This window comes from Phragmites australis, chromosome 22 (assembly GCF_958298935.1).
Source record: "Phragmites australis chromosome 22, lpPhrAust1.1, whole genome shotgun sequence".
NCBI lineage: Eukaryota > Viridiplantae > Streptophyta > Magnoliopsida > Poales > Poaceae > Phragmites > Phragmites australis.
Window position 1 is genome coordinate 1,177,736 of NC_084942.1, and position 17,261 is coordinate 1,194,996.

Genomic DNA, 17,261 nt, shown 5'->3' on the forward strand with positions numbered 1-17,261 from the left:
GTAAAGGGAATATGGAATTATGGATTTTAAGTATGTGATTTTCAGAGCTTTCATAAAGATTGATGTTACTAAACCCATAGAGATTTATGTTATTGAACATTCACATGATCTTTAAGAAATCAGAAGCGAAAACAGCAATGAAACCTTAAAATCTTACTTACCCTCCATATTTATTCAATTCGCGCATCAACAGACAACACATGAATGTAGCAGTTAAAGAACACAAGAAGATGGAGTGACCAAACCAAACCACTCTACGTTTGCAAATGGATCATCATCAGACCACTGCATATTTTGACGCACATCGATCTATCAAATATATGATCGATCGAAACTGATAAAAAGTGACGACGCCGGCCTTTGATCAGTATTGTATTGCTAATTCAGAAGAGGAGATCGATGAACTGAGGAGATGGTTTGGTGCAGTTGTTGGGGCCGCAGCCGCAGGAGCGTGGCCAGAAGGCGCACGTCCCGTACGGCTTCCCGGGGAGGTTGCAGTTGATGCCGAAGCAGCACTGGGTGTTCACGCAGTCGCTCGCGTTGGACCTGGCGCAGCACCGGCACCCACTGCACGTCTCGAACGGCTCGTGTGGCATCCCCCCCGGCAGCGACGACACCGACCGGTACACCACGCTCGACACCGGCACGTACGTCTCCTCCTCCGATGATGATGATCTCCTGCTGCCGCCCTGCTCCTGCTTGCCGCCGGCCAGGTGCTGCTCCTCGATGACTCCTGCTTATTTGATCGAGTACTTGTTGAGTTTAATCAAGAAGAGGATAAAAGCAAATTATGTGAGATCAGATCTCACACGTAGGCTTTTGCCTCCGCGTGACACGTGTTTTTCACCACGTCTATACGTACTCGTGCAAGCTGTTGGATCGAAAGTGTATGGCACAGATGGAGATCTCGCAAGAGTTTTTCTCCCGAAGGTGACATAATTTACTTTCGAAGAGGACACACATGACACATGATCCGATCGTAGATATGCATTCGATCGATGGACGTACGTACCTTGGGCTTGGAGGGAGGTGACGAGGAGGAGGGTGAGGAAGATCATGTACTGCGGGCGATTACCCATGGTTAATACTTCCTTCAAATTTGTGACTTACCTAGGGATTACTGTATGTGTTAGCCTGAGAGTGACGGCAGTATATATGGAGAGCGACAGGGTTGCTGAGTTTGGAGGACATGCGTTTTTTTAGGGCGAAGAGGACATGCGTTTTAGCTAGCAGTAAATAATCTGAAAATTAATTACCTCTAAATAAGGTGTCAAAATGAACGTTTTACCTAGGAAAGATTAACTTGCATGTGAGAAAATTTGGCACAAAATTCTTAGCATCGAGCTTCACATTGACAAACAATATTTGGCACAAAATTCTTAGCTTGCCAACATTTATGCATGGTGTTTGTCCAGGTACGGTGTTTGCTCATGTAAACACATTTTTATTTCTCTTAATTAGTATATTGTCTAAATTCAGAGCCTTTTCGCAGTGATTCTCTCTCACCAACCCTGTAGCAATAATTGAATATATAGCTAATAATTTCACATCCCATACATATTGTTTTATTCCTTTTAGAGGATACTATTTTTATTTATATTTTTTTCAAGGTAAAAATGATTTTTTAATAAAGAAAATTCATGGGAACAACCTTTCATTTTCTGCAATAAGGCCCAATGCCTAAAAAAAAGCTCTTCTGAAGATAACCTAAATAAAAGATGTCTTTCTTTTTTAAAAATAATATCATTTTGACAAAGTCATATAGCTCAATTGTAAGGCTGCATCATCAAGCAAGAGAGTGCCCTTGACGTGTTTCTTGAAAAAGATTGCCCACTGATTAAAAACATCATTTGGTTATGACAAGATAAGGTTGCACACTGACTAGTTTATCTACCAACATTCTTTTCTGTCCATCCTATATATGAATCAGATTAGATATGTGAACCAAATGGTGACACTTGTTTGGTTCCTCCGGCCGTTCCATCTGCTTTCCATGGACAGACTTTTGGGTTAGAATTGAAATAGATATGCCTCTTCGTTATCAAACCGGCAAAGCAGAGACACTTTAGTTTTCCAAGGCTCATCTGGCCTTCTTGTTCACCTCACACGCGACACCACGTAATGCGAGCGATGATGGCGACGACGACCATGGCTCGACGGCACTAGGAAATATTAGTGTGTAATTATGATACTATATAGTGACTGAAAATGACAATAGCTGAACAATTTTGCTCTCAATTCTAAAACCAGCTCGAATTATGCATGATCAGAACATTCCGTGGAATTTTAGGCTGAATCGATGGTGGTTTTCGTCATGCTGAAGATTATTGTATCAGCACACTCAGGTGCAGCCGATTATTGGTCTTCAGGGTCATGTGATGAGGCCAAAGTTTATCTTAGACTTCTTAGTGCTGCTCATAATATAACACTCTCAGAACCGGAACGTAATTCAAACCAACGTCAAATCTTAAAGAAAAATTCGGTATTATCTCCTCTATAACTAGAGTTATAACTGGTCACTCACCACACAGAGAGGTATCTATAACACCACACTAACGGTAATGAGCACACTAACAAGAAGAATATGCATCAATCATACATCCAAACCACAATAGATCAAACATAAACTAGTACAGAAATGGTCATCAGTGTCGGCTCAAAAACGCTATTAGTGGCGGTTTTTGAACCGGTACTGGTTACTCGACACTGATAGTTATAGACTATCATTGTCGGTCCATAATAAGAAACTGACACTGATACTTAAACTATCAGTGTCGGTTTGCAGTAAAAACCAGCACCGATAGTCTCCTTATCAGTGTCAGCTTTCTATCATGAGCCAGCACTAATGGCCCGTCCCTTGTACAGAATCTAACCGTTGCCGGCAATAGTACAAATAATATCATATACAATACATACAACAAGATAAACATGCATTCATATGTCATATGCACATATTATGTTCTCAGCTCATGAAATCTCACATACATACACAATTCATTCACATCTTATCTCATTCATACATATGTAATCATGTTATTTCACATGTTATTGACTAGAGTTCATAACTAAGACAAGTTTACAACAAAAGTTCATAATTAATACAAGTATGAAAAAAAAAGGTAAGAAGCGATGTCATTCAATTCTTCTTGTTGATTGAAGACCCTAAACTATGCTTTTTACCTTGAGAAAAATCAGGTAAAGAACTCCACGGACTAGGTGAAGGGACGGCTTCCGAACAACACCATTTGAAAATGTAGTACCACTCGGACTCTGGAATGACTTGGCCATTAATGAACCTACAGAGTTGTTCCTGAATTGCGTTGATTCTCTATGGCTTAAGGATAACTATTTACAGCTTGAGGTCATGTAATTACCAGAATTAAACAAATCAATCTATTTGAACATGAGTAAGAACTGAAAAGTAATCATCAATATGTATACCACTTACCTCGGTATTGGTAATGGTTCTATAATTGTTTTCGGTCCATCCATGCATGAAGTCACATACATAGTAGCCACATAAATTATTTCCCTCGGTTTGAATCCTACAAGAAAAGTTGGTTACGACTTTCCATTCCTTCCAGAAAAGAAAGTGATGTCATTTCCTGTTGACGTAGCGCATGCACACCTTATATGTGTGTGATTATTAATCGTAACTAGACTTATATTTAATCAATTTGAAGTTTAGTAAAATATTAATGAAATAATTAGTTTACCTTTGTAGTAAGTCTATGACGGATTGATATTCAGTTACTGAATTTCTTTTCGCGTCGAGGACAACGATATTGCTATAATCAATTTGGATGACAAAGAGGCCCCAGTGAAAACTGCACATATGTCACCGTAGATAATTAGTCCTAAGTCGTAACATAGTGATGCTCAAAAGAGTAGAACAAAATCGGAGGAAAACACTTACCCAAAGTTATAAGGTAAAATATGTACCTCTTTAATTGGTACGTTTGAATAAAATCAAGTGCATAGTCATCAGCTACTTGTGGCTACGTGGCCATCGTCTTCTGGTTTATTTTCATTAGGTCGAGGAATTCAACTTCAGTAATGCTCTTTTGACCGCATGTATGTATCTCTATTCTACATACACAAGAAGTTAAGGTATTCAGTCTAATGGTACAAGAATATATACAATGAATTATACATGTAAGACACTTACAGAATCCACAAACTTATGAGTTGAACGTTGTTGATACATTTGATACATCTCATCAAAGTGAATCTAAACTTCGTCGTCCTCATGGAGGAAATCACAATGCCTATATTGGAACACGAACATTTGTTTATCGGTCTTCTATTGTGTCAAGTACCATGAATGAAATCTCCGTATTTGGGTTGTTAGTTCTGACAGGGACTCAATCAGTGGTTCGCCAAGCTTAAATTGCCATATAGTTTTTTCTTTTTCAACCTTGGACTCATCATGAAGTGCTTCTTTTGTCATTCCAGCCTTAATTAGAAAGTTTTTTTCTAATTCTTCCTGTTGTTCTAGCACTCTTTGTATTTTTACCTTCTTGCCCGACACCTTCCTCAACTGTTTTTATCCATGATGCGTGCGTAGTTAGATTTTAGTGGTGGGTCCCCAGGTCTAGCCAAATTATGAAGAAACTTGGCGATCGTTGCTGGATCGACAACACTCTTCTCTGGCTCAATACATTTGAAGTGTGCAGTGACATCGTCGTTCACTTTCCTTCTGATTTCCTCATCAGTTTTATCATAAGGCAGAGGAGATGGTGGCTTCTTAGATACTACCTGCCACTTCTTAGCTACTACTCGCTGCTGTGACAAAGTCGATTTCTGAGATGACATCGACTTATGAGATTGTACAAGTGCTACCGGCTTTCACCAAATGAAATGTAGATCATCTTACTGTAAATCTAAGTAAAAATGAAATATAGATCATCTTACTAACCTTGGAGTACCTTGGTCACGTAGATTCCTCCAGATTTTGAAGTCTCCAAGCGTAAGGTTGGGCACAAATGGCGGGAGCCGAGCAGAACAAAGCTCCTCTCTGTTCTGTTCGAGCTAGGTGGAGAAGAAGGCTCCTTTTATATACATTACATTTATTAGTGCCGACTCATGATTATCAGCCAGCACTGAAGTATCAGTCTCAGCTTATTCTAGGAGCCAGTACTGATACTCAGTATCAGTGCCAGTTCAACTCGGCTCAATCATTGATCAAGTGTGGGAACTTATAAACCGGTATTGATACTTCATCAGTACCAATTCTATCCTAGCCGGCACTCATAATCAAAGGACATAATTTCAACATATATATATATACACACACACACACACACATATCATGCTTTGCAGTCGAGGAATATAAACAACTGCAAGAGAGAAGATATATCTCACTTCCTTTACCTCATAATCCAGAGAAAACATCAACTCTTCAGAAGGCAGAAAGTAAGTCGCATACTCACATTTAATTTAATAAATTATTAAGTAAATGTAGCAATTAAAAGATGGAGGTAACCAAATAATAAGTTAAAGCGTAGTCATCCGTTATATTCACTTGCCTTCACCGATGATGAAGACAAAAATTATATGCGTCTCGAAGTGGCACCACCTGAACAAGTGCATGAATTAGCACCAAAACACCGTAACAATAAAAAAAACAAAATAAGACACACTCCTATGCCTAAAAACCTTGCAAACACGAAAATCGTGGTCTATGGAAAGACATCTACCACTTAGCTTGCAAGACTTCAGCAAGAACTTCATCTAACAAGGTCGAAGACCGAAGTACCAAACACCATGGGAACTAACTTTCGATGGATGACAACATCGTTTTATCAATTACTCCTAAATCACTCATCCAAATCAAACAAGACTAGCTCCATCGGAAAGACAATGACTAGATCTACAGCTTCCTTTTTAGCTTATGGTCGCATTCGACTCCAATTAAATCTCAATTTCCAATTAATCACTGCACAATAAATGGATCATTAAAACACTAATCCGATGCCGGAATCGATCATCCCCACACATCTACAAGTATCTAAGGACTAATTAGAAGTCACCTTTGCGGCGAGGAAGTTGAATCGACGACGGTCGGTTATTCCCGCGAAAACCCCTCCTCTTTTCTTCTTCTTCTTCCTCCTCCTCCTCCTCTTATTCTTTCTTTCTTCTTTCTTTCTTCCTGGTGTCGGTTGGCTCCTATCTACCCCCACCCGCCCTCCTACTCTCCCCCCGCCCTCTGCTCCCAGCCACTGGGCCCTCTGCCCGACCTCCCCCAAAATCGGCCTCACGCGCCAGCGACAGCTGGCCACGGTGCCAGGCGGGCAGCACGGCGTGGGGAGAGTACGGCAGGGCGGCGAGCTGTTGCAAGCGGCCAGCGGTGCAGGGTGACGGCTGCAGCCAGGGTGGCGGTGGAGGGCGGGGCGACGGCGGCGGTGACTCCTAGAGTTTGGTTGGCAGCGGATGAGGTGAGGCTGTCGAGTGGAAACCGTCGGGCGGGGGAGGGGGGAGGTTTGAGCAAAAGCAGAAAGATAGACAATGACCGATTATCATATTTTAACGAGGCCCTTAGATATGTTCAGTAAATTCTGACTAAATAATTAAGCACTCACAAAATCACGCACAAGGAGAGTTCAAAGTCGTGATCATCTTACGGCCATTAATTGAGAATTAGGCGCATGAAAAGACAACTTTGCAACTGCAAACGGGCACAGCCTTAAACAGGATAAAACACCAGTGAAAACCACTGACATACGGTATCCAGATCACTACCAGGGCAGGGCGCCAAGCACAGGATAACAATAGCAATGTCAGACCACTATGCACAATGCATCAAGAGGTCATGGGAATACAATTTTGGACGACAAAACATGACTAAGGGCATCGTTCTTCCCTGTGGCAGGATATCAGACAGGAGAAACTTGTGAAGCAATTGCATACAGATTCCTGAAAAGAGGCTCCAATATGAACAAAACCACCATATAACGGATATGTCATCGTTCTTCCCTGTGGCAGGATATCAAACAAGCTAACTTGTGAAGCAATTCCATACTGACTCCTGTAAAGAGGCTCCAAATTTGAACACCACCACCATATGCCGTATCAACCATCCAACCACTCTTAGTTCAGCCTTTCATTCCTACGGTTAAACCCGCCACTTTTGGCAGGGCTCATCTCAGTCAAGGATACATAAGACCACAGTGAAAATTAGAGGGCCTTACAAGCAGCAGCATGCAGATCAAATTTACACATCAAAATGCTGGCTGAAAAGCGAAAAGAGAAACCCAAACGCACACATGCACCCACACCACCCATGGTTTAGACTTCGCAATATACAACTGAACCTATGCCAGCAGCAACTGAAACACCACTATCACCTAACTCTGCATGCCGGGACAGCAGGGGAACATTTGGGGTTTGGGATGGTCCTATAGTGGACGTTGTTCCCGGTTAGCCTGCGGCAAACTCTATAGTCAGGAAGGCCAGAAGATTGACCAGCTCCATCACTTCCACCACCACCATGCAATGGCTCCAGGGTCTCGACGACGTCACTCATAAGAGGCCTTGCCTTGGGGTTCTGGCTCAAGCAGTAGTATGCAAGGCTGCAGGCCTTGTGAGCAGCTCTGCTTGAATACTGCCCCTCCAGTTTCGGGTCGATGATTTTGAGAAGCCTCCTCTTGTCATTGAGCTTGGGGAGGGCCCAGTCAACCAGGCTCTGCTCCCTGCTGGGCCGTGACTTGTCAATTGACTTGCGCCCTGTCAGGAGCTCGAGAAGGACGACACCGAAGCTGTAGACATCACTTCTAGCTGTCAAGTGACCTGCACATTAGATATCTACATGAGAAGAATGAATTCACAACAAACATCACATCCTTGCATATTGGTTGGTCACAATTTTGCTACAAGATGATATTCCAGTACTGAACAAGCAGCAAACGATATCTATGTGATCTCAGTTCATGCAGTAGAAATAATACTTCTGTGACTGGGCATTTTTCTACAAAGTAATATACTCATACTGAAACAAGCAGCAAATGGTGCATATAAGATCTCAGCTCATGGAATAGAAACAGTAGTTCTGTAACTTGACAGTATTACATCAAGAAGCCCATATCCAAACAGTCTGCAGATATCTTCTAATAATGCAGTTACCAAACAAAGTTATATAACAGGGAAAGTACCAGTCATCACATATTCAGGGGCAGCATAACCATAGGTTCCCATCACCCGAGTTGATACATGGGTCTCATCACCTTCTGGGCCAGCTTTTGCCAGGCCAAAGTCAGACAGTTTAGCAGTATAATCCTGTGGCAATGCAAATTAAAGATAAGTGTCATTATGTCAAACATAAATGTATTCCCAATGAATATGCATAAAACTGAAAAGGAGGAACAAAAGGGCATGAACAAGTAATTAACACTCAACTGAGTCCAGCAGAATATTTGAGGTCTTGAAATCTCTGTAGATGACAGGCCTTTGAGCATTGTGAAGGCAAGCAAGCCCTTTGGCAGCTCCCAGTGCAATCGACATCCTAGTAGCCCAGGGTAACGACGTAGCTGTCTCTGAGAACATAAAAAACAAGATATGTGGTCAGCAAACTTCTTTCCTCTCAAATACAAGTTCGCTATGAATGAATCTCGGGAAAAACAGTAGCAACATTACATATCATATATGGTAACATTTTTATAAATCACTCTCAGTTCTTGTTCCTGGTGGAAATTGCTAATTTTAATAAAGCATCAAGAAATGTAGCAGGTAATGATTGCAGTCCGGAATTAGAGGAGCATGAAAAAAATACTCGACAATAACATATGCAGAAGAAATTCACAGCAAGGTGATATGCTTATTTTAATATCTTCCAGCAGATTATGTTTGGATAATTGGATTTGCGCCTAAAGAAATAAGAAGAAGCCATACGTTCACACTGGTAATTTCCCTAAAAAAGTTAGTACAGAAATCAGAAAATAGATTGTAGCCAGGTAGTTTCCACCTATAATCAAGCAAAACCGGCAGTTTACCAAACAGATAATCATCGAGGATGTTGAGTTATCAGCAAGTTCAAGACTTGGATGTGTAGCCGGTTATTTTGGACAATTTTGGAAATAAAATGTAGATATTTTTTCCCAAAGATAGTGAATTAGTTTGCACTAGTTAAAGAAAGCATGCCTAACTATCTGCTCGATAGAGAAGTTTGATCATACCAGCAATACTTGATAGAAAAACGCAACTGTAACATCCACTTTTTATCAGCTTACGGTATTCTTGTCAGTGGGCGGTGTTAGAGAAAAGAGAAGACTATATACAAAACCTAAAAGTGATATCATAGAAACATGAGCTTGTAGACAAGCAGCAGGTGGTCATGACAAACAGGAGTAGAAGTATTACTTTGGAATAAGTGATTTTCTAGACTTCCTCGAAACATGAACTCATAGACAAGAAGCCGGTGGTCATCTTCACAGCAATATCCAATCAACTTTACCAGATTTGGATGCCTTAACTGCCCCAGGAAATTGACCTCAGTCTGATGAAGAAACAGAAGATGCATCGAACTTTTCATATTTTGGGAGCAAAACACAATACTGAAGTCATTTTTACATTAAAAATATGCTGAAAACTATTGAAGCTGTCTGCACAAAATAACCGTATTTTCCTAGCAGTCATTCAAACTTGCTAATGGATTTCAAACATAATGTATCATGTCTTTGGTCGGTAATGTTGCTTAATTCACCCAAATAGTATTTTCCTAGAAGTCAGTCACACTTGTTTATGGATTTCAAACCTAATGCATCATGTTTCTTGGGTCGGTAATGTTGCTTATTCGGTGCATGCTTAAGTACACTAAGGCCTTGTTTGTTTGGACTTCTACAAGCTGTGGCTTCTCGAGAAGCCTGTTTCTAGTACAAGTACATTCAGACTTGCTTCTGGCTTCTCAGACTTCTGTAATAGTAAAGACTGCTTTGTTTCTTAGAAACCAGCCAAAAGCCAGCAAAAGCAGGTTGTTTGTTTTAGCTTCTGGCTTCTAAGAAGCAGAAGCCAACAAAAGCCCAAACAAATAGGGCCTAAATTTCAAGCATCACGAAAACAAGTACGCTCTTAGTTAATCACAACCTGACCCAAGGGATACACGTATGTCTATAAATGAAACCAACACGGATAACTCTATCAGCTTATCAACTTTGCATGCTCTTTCTTTATAATAATTGCACAATAAACATTTTTACTATGTATTTTATCTCATTGAAAACTAGAGAAGCTCCACCACAGTCGAGAACTATTTCAAACAGCAAAGGAAACAAGGTACATCAATGAAACACATTTTGCATCGAGTCCCAGATTGGTCTTATTTGTGAGCATGCTTATTACCAACATGAGCTTGACCACGTCGACGTGTCTTCATCATGTGCATGTGCCATACAAAGAATGTGCATGTACGACCAAAAAAAATAGCATTTGTCAAGTTCTTGTATTAATTGTTATTTTGTTTGCATGTCCATTCAAATAACAAAAAGTAGTGAGCACAGAAAATGTTGAACAACTTAGCTACTCACAAGCCATTCTCTGTGCCCTTGATGTCCATCTTTGTTGAGCACCTTGACTGCAACAGGCAATGACTTCAGACCAACCCTGACATTCTCATCTATGTAACCCTTGTAAACAGTCCCAAATCCTCCTTCACCAAGAACATAATCAGCGCGGAAGCTCTTTGTGATTGTCTCGAGCTCAAACAATGTGAAGGAAATCACATTGTTGTATATGGAAATGTTCTTGGCATCTTCAATTTTCCTAGGTGTTGAAGGATCACTTGCATCTGATAAGGTGCGGGTGTGCTTCCTATCTGCAATAACGTTCTTGGCAGGATGTTGTAACAAGTGTAGCTGCTGAACTGAGAACATGATATTCGAAAAACAAAAGGAGAGACAAAGTTTAAACTATTGTCCATCAGGTATCAACAGAGTTGAAGTTACAGGAAATTCTCGCATATATAAGATAAAAATAACAAAAGCTACCCACTAGAGAAAATTGACATATACAGCTTTATATCGCTAGTATAGGGCGCAAATATATTAAAAAAAAATACTGTTATTCTAGGATTCACATTGCATTATCAGCATTTACAAACATAGTAGAAAGATAGCTACTCCAATGATGAAATACCAATTTCCCATGTGAAGGAACACTGATATATTAAAACTAAATAACATGAGAACAAGTGGAAATGAATGAGTTGGCAACTACTAGCATCCATTAAATGACCTTTTTTCCCCTAAAATAATAGGTTCTACTGTACTTATTTCTCGATGGGAAGCAAAGAAAAAAGAAGAAGAGATATACATAAACAAATTGACTGCAGCAATGGTACAGTACAAGTGACCAGATCTACTGCACAGTATCATGTAATTAAAAACCTCAAGATTGCTTATAAAATTGCAACTAACAACTAGAAGAGATTATGCTTATACAACTTGGAGGATCATGATATTTTATTCTTGCGAAAATTGAAAGTCAATATAAGAGAGAAGAGAACAGAAATTGAAGCCTCCTTGGGGAAAGTGCCTTTTATTTTCCCGATGGACAGAATCAAGTAGAATTTGTGAAACAAGAATCAACGAGATGAGAAAGCACAGGAAAACGGCAACTTGACCAGAAAATGCAGCAGAGAAGAGATCAAAGATTAATAATACCGATTTCGGGAACAAATTTGGCAGAGAAATGATACTGCCACAAAAGAAAAGATGAAACTTCAACAACGGAAGATTATAAAACAATGAATCAAAACCCCCTGCTGAAGTAAAAAATTCAGACATTCCGGGAACAAATTTGGCAAGAGATTTTAATCCAAACCATCTTTTTATAATGCCGATTTCGAACAGGATCCCAGCGAAGATCAAATTCTGCAACAAAAACCACCAATCTGAATAAACCTTCAAGGCAGAAACATCACAATAGAAGTAAAGATGGTATTTTTGGCAATTCCACACCGAACCCACCAACCAAGAGATACCAGGAACCGAGAAATAACCCACCAAGATTAAATTTTGATGCAATTAGAAGCGCCCAACGAAGATCCCAACAACCACCGACCCCTAGAGTCCCAAGACAAGAAATCCCAGGCAGCGAAGGCAACAATAGGCAAAGCAAGAAGGAAGGAATTACTACCTTGCGCGTGCGCAGCGACGACAGCATTCTCCTCTCGCGTCCCGCAGTTGCCCATCTCCCACTCCTCGTCTTCCTCCTCCTTGCGGTGCGGTGGGTAGGGTTGTTCTACTTGTACCAGGGGTAGCCCAACCTCTCATTGTTGGCAGATTGCTTCATGCCATCCGCCTCTTTCTCCGAGATAGACGACGGCGAGAGCTGTGTGCGTTTCCTCTTTAGTGAGGGGAGCAAAGCCGTATGCTTCCTTCCTGTGGGATGCGCGTGTGCGCGCGGAACAAGGCAACTTGGCAGGCAGGCAAAGCAGGAGCACCAGCAACGCATCAACCGTTGAGGGGCAGCCGGGCCTGGGTGTGACTGTGGATGAGTTGTGAGGAGAGTGAGTGAGAGAATGTGTCTATTGGTAGAGAAAGGGAAATGCGGAGGACAGGGGTGGGGCTCTTAAAAAGTGCTGTCATTTCACTTTAATGGTAATTAGCCTTTTAATTACCTAACTCTATTCGTTTAAAGTATCAGATTTGCTATTCATGGGCTGCCTGTTTTTTCCGATCGTTTAGTCGTTTTGTTCACTGGTGATTCGTTGAATAATTTGGCCATTAGAGCCAAGTCCACTTTAAGTTTTTGATTCATCAAAGCCAAAGCTTAGAAGGTTGCCGTGACGGAGGAACCACGTTAATGGGCAGCGGCTCCACTCGTTCCGATCTTACCTTCTCTCGAGTCTGATCTCAGAAAGGCGCCGAGTGAGTAGACAAGATAAGTAGCAGCACAACGATAAAGATAGTGTTGGGCGATGGTATGGTAAGGAAGATGACAGAGAGGTAGCAGTAACGAGCGCTACAAGAACAATGGACATTAAGAGGTGCTTAGTTCGGCGGCGCGATGCGCCAGAGGCGAGGAGCAAGGTGGTGTAGTTGGAACAAGAAGAAGAAGAAGAAGGGGTTGGGGGTAACGCACCTAGAAAACAGTCCGAGCAAGAAGATAAATATTGAATCATTAGATATGTATCTAATGGCTAAGAAAAATAGTCTAAGATTTTGGAAAGCCTAATTTAACTCAGAGTTAGACGAATCCTTTTAATATAACATCAGTTAAACATCATGTGGATTTTAAAATAAATATATTTTTTCTAGTTTTCTATTTTACTACAAGGCTAATGCTTTAGTAGCCTTAGGGTTTGTTGACCCCTTATTTATATATTCTCGAATTAACATTGGTCTAATAATGATCCATTCGTAGCATATGAGAGTTGAGGACAAAGAAGATGTGAGAATGGTGCAAACATATAATGAATATGTAACGACCAAATGGCAAGTAATGGGGGAGTACAAAGAGGGAGGTGATACTATTACAGAATAGTACATCACTGCTGGCTCTAAAACCTCTTTCACTACCGATTTTAGAGCCGGCAGTAGGTAACGAGAAGTGACAGTTGGAGACTATCATTGCCGGCTCTATGGACCGACAATGAAAGGGGTTATCACTACTGTCTGAAAGATTCGACCGGCAGTGATTTCCTGGGTATCATTGCCGACTGGTGGTTTCTACCGGCAGTATTATGTCTCCCCACCTTCTACTCCGACCCTGTCCTTCCTCTCTCTCCTCTATGTCCTCCCCCTCTCTCTTTGATTTCTCTGTCTCTCTCTCAATCAATATATACATACAATGAGACATATGTAATGTAAATCAATAATAAAGACACCTTCATTAATACATAATAATTCATGTTATATATATATACATAATAGTTCTCACAAGTCACTCTCGAAAAATCAGTCGAGTTGAGCCAATCCAGTATCCCTCTACCTCTCCCATGATGAGGACCGCGTCTCCGCATGGATGGCTGATGGTGTGTGTACGTGCGGGAACACAGGAAACCGATGGTGGTGGAGCGGAGGACTCGGCCACGCCTGATCAACCACAGAAAGCATGGCCTTATTAGGACTTCGATAATTTGCATCAATGTCTTCCACTGTCATATTATATCAATGTACAGAAACTAACACCTCTTGTAAATAATATTTGAGCTTAACTAAAAAAGTCAAGCTCCAATTGCTTGAAACACAGAAAACAAATAAATCTTTCCCAAGGAATAATTAGGTTGCATAGCACCATCAAAGAAATTCAAACAGGATAAAGACAAGCTTGGTAATCCAAATAGTTGTGCCTAGCACAACTCTATGTCAGTAATTCTATATCTACATGATATTCTCACTGTATTTAGAAACAAATAAAACATACAAAGCAATAAATTAGAGAAGAATCTCCACAACTTACTAGAAAAAATAAACTAATGTAAGCCCATAAGGCCGTCAAAATTCTGCAAGGCTATAATTTAGTTTTGCTGGTTTAGTCTACATTCTATTCAAGTTTGAATAATCAAGCCCTTCTAGCTCACTAGGAACAAAATGACAGATATCCATCAATTTAGGCAAAATATGAGCAAATGTGATATATGAATGCACCTTATTGCACAATGCGACATGATAGCGGCACGATGGCCGAACATCATAGCGGCATGATGGTCTAGCATCACAGTGGCACGATGGCCAGTATCACATAAAGAAGAAGGGAGGGGCATCACACGGCTCGGCCGGAGCACTGGCTACGACAGCTCGACCGGCAGGGGGATGGCTACTCACCATGGCTTCGGTGGTTGTCATCGGGGAGGAGGCATCCAGAGTCGGGGAGGAGGCGATCGGAGTTGGGAAGGAGGCGACCGAAGTTGTGGAGGAGCGCAGGCCGGGAAGGAGGCGGCCAAAGTCGTGAGGAGAACAGGCCAGGGAGGAGGCAGCCAGAGTCGGGAGGAGCGCGGGCTGGGGAGGAGGACAATGTTATTTAGGAGGGCGGGAATGACATCAAGGAGGAGGATGGCGATGGTGCTGGGGAGGAGGACGACGACATCGAGGAGGACAGGGATAGCAAGCTTGGGATCGTGGTCCTCCTGCAGCATGGGCTCCTCAGCGCTGGGAGGCGTTTAGTCAGAGGGCGCATGAGGGAAGGGAAAAAAAATTTCTAAGTATCAGAGGGTGCGGGTGTTTAGCCATTTTATCGGGGAGGGCTTTCACTGCTGGCTCAATATACTCATCGGCAGTAAAAGGGTACCTTAACTACCGGCTCAAAAAGATGACTGATGGTGAAACTAATTTCATTGTCGGCTCAATAAATCCACCGGTAATAAAAGTAGTTTCACGGCCGGCCAATATGTCCACCAGCAGTGAAACTCCTTTCACTGCTGGTGCTGCAGGGTGCAAAAAAATTGTTTTAGTTTCATGTGCGCGCGCAGAAAAATTAAAGCTTCCATAATAAAAGTAAGGTATAATTAAAAAATATAATTGGAGCTTCCTATATATCTTAATTTCATCGATAAATATTCTAAATTATTAAAAATTGCTAATTCATTATTAAAAAATAAAATCAATATGCCCAATAATAAATATATCTTTCATCATAGCACTACAAATTGAAGTTTCCATAACAAAAGTGAGTTATAATTGCATCTAAAATAAATTCATACATAGTAATTAATATAATTCAAGTGGGAATGTATCTATTGGGTGGTGGAGAACTACTTCTTGTTCTCGCAATCGACGCATGAACATCACATATATTGAGATTGCGTATTTGACTTGTGCATCGTGGCTGTTACCAGGAAACCCTTCACGCTGTTCTTGTACTCTGCTGTCACAGGGCTCATATCGTACATCCATCTACAATTATATCATTATTGTAAATCAAAATTTAAAATATCTAGAAGATTTTGTGATCACCAACAAATAAATTACCTCACTATCTCCTACTGGTAATTAGCCCGAGTTGGAGGTTCCGCCTTTTGTATGCTTTCGTGTCCGATTCCGATGAGTATTTGTTGGTACTATCTCTAGAAATTTTCTTTATTATTTAACCCTTATCTAGGACTCATTAAGGAAAAATAAAAAATAAATACGCGCATACCTAAAGTTTCTATATTAGAGGTTGCTAATTATATAAAATATAAAAAATATAATTGAATCTTGCTACATAACTAAATATCATGGCTAATTTTTCTAATGCATTAAAAATCAAAAATAAATATGCTAATACCTAAAGTTTCTATATTGTAGACTTCTAAATTTATTCATATGGTTCATTAGGATCAACTTTGAAGATTTTCCTAGGTCTCTATAGAGATATGATCAACTTTAGTTTTTCAGGTAACATTTTAAGTTAAAATGCTAAATATAGATTAACCTTGAGATTTTAACTTATTTAACCTCATGAGGCTCATGCTAGAAGCTTGCTTGTTATTGGGAAAAAAATCTAAAGTTCACTTGTCCTAAAAAATAAAGAAAAGACAAATAAGCATATGAAGAGGAAAGAATGGATTTTGTTTGGATAGCTAGAGAGAGCTCATTAGATCTCATTCTTGACTAAAATTGAGCTTGAGTGGTGGGAAAATCAATACGGAGAAGGGATGAAGTGGTTATTGCCATATAAGATTTGTGAAGGAGAGAGTTCTGAAATGACTCTGTTAGCTCGAGCTAGAAGAAGGTGGGGAAGATGAGGATATCACTGCCAGCTCATATATTCCGTCGATAGTGATATAGAGATATCACTATCGGTTAGTAGATTAAGTCGGTAGTGATGAGAATGGGTGTATCACTGCCGGTTCAATCCATCAGCCGGTAGTGATGACCTTTATCACTACTGGTTCATAAGTTATGATAGTTAATTCTTCCCGAGCGGCTAATAAACCGGTAGTGATACCCTATCACTACCGGCCTATGAGGAACCGGTGGTGATGAGCCAGCATATAAGTCTAGTTTTATAGTAGCGTGGCCTAAAGCAACAACTAAGGAAGCTGTGAAACGGTTAGTGACAGAGCCAGAAATGGATCAAAGGATGCTAGGTACCTCGGCCAGCTCTGCGGTGGAAGGATGCACAATCACACAGGGGAGGGCGAGATGGCGACCAACGACTTGAGTTACTTGGCGTTTCTTGAGCACGAAGGGGTGTTGCAGCCCCAGCACCCCTGGACACGGTATAGCTTCTATTAATTGATCCATATAAAAGTTTATATGAGCGTTAGTTTGCTTGTTAGTTTGCTTGTGGTGAGGAGATAAATAGAAAACAAACTCATGACAGCCGGGCAAGAAACGGGAAGA

At 40.8% G+C, this 17,261-nt stretch overlaps 2 protein-coding genes across 4 annotated transcripts; both read right to left on the reverse strand.

The window, feature by feature from the left end:
* Nucleotides 1-167: 167 nt before the first annotated feature.
* Nucleotides 168-1,117, reverse strand: LOC133905448 (uncharacterized). The gene is made up of 2 exons (XM_062347228.1): nucleotides 1,013-1,117; nucleotides 168-733 (listed from the first exon to the last, which is right to left on the reverse strand). The coding sequence occupies exons 1-2, from the start codon at nucleotides 1,077-1,079 to the stop codon at nucleotides 384-386; spliced, it is 417 nt and encodes a 138-aa protein (XP_062203212.1). The 5' UTR covers nucleotides 1,080-1,117; the 3' UTR covers nucleotides 168-383.
* A 5,928-nt stretch (nucleotides 1,118-7,045) lies between these two features.
* On the reverse strand, nucleotides 7,046-12,508 carry LOC133905319 (probable serine/threonine-protein kinase PBL8). 3 transcript variants are annotated; one of them, XM_062347083.1, is made up of 6 exons: nucleotides 12,127-12,508; nucleotides 10,518-10,804; nucleotides 9,355-9,490; nucleotides 8,395-8,531; nucleotides 8,151-8,274; nucleotides 7,046-7,788 (listed from the first exon to the last, which is right to left on the reverse strand). In XM_062347083.1, exons 1-6 carry the CDS (start codon nucleotides 12,179-12,181, stop codon nucleotides 7,343-7,345), a joined length of 1,185 nt encoding a protein of 394 aa, XP_062203067.1. In that variant the 5' UTR covers nucleotides 12,182-12,508; the 3' UTR covers nucleotides 7,046-7,342. The 3 variants fall into 3 exon arrangements, with proteins under 3 accessions (XP_062203067.1, XP_062203065.1, XP_062203066.1); XM_062347081.1 differs by having other exon boundaries at nucleotides 10,518-10,852; XM_062347082.1 differs by having other exon boundaries at nucleotides 10,518-11,861.
* Nucleotides 12,509-17,261: the final 4,753 nt, after the last annotated feature.

Bases quoted from the DNA above. Each gene is read 5' to 3' on its own strand.
- LOC133905448 (XM_062347228.1), bottom strand. From the start codon at position 1,079: ATGGGTAATCGCCCGCAGTACATGATCTTCCTCACCCTCCTCCTCGTC. The intron at 734-1,012 runs GTACGTACGTCC...TCAAATAAGCAG, and splicing joins CACCTCCCTCCAAGCCCAAG to GAGTCATCGAGGAGCAGCAC.
- LOC133905319 (XM_062347081.1), bottom strand. From the start codon at position 12,181: ATGGGCAACTGCGGGACGCGAGAGGAGAATGCTGTCGTCGCTGCGCAC. The intron at 8,275-8,394 runs GTTGAGTGTTAA...GCATTGCCACAG, and splicing joins CAAATATTCTGCTGGACTCA to GATTATACTGCTAAACTGTC. The intron at 7,789-8,150 runs GTACTTTCCCTG...TCTAATGTGCAG, and splicing joins CCCTGAATATGTGATGACTG to GTCACTTGACAGCTAGAAGT.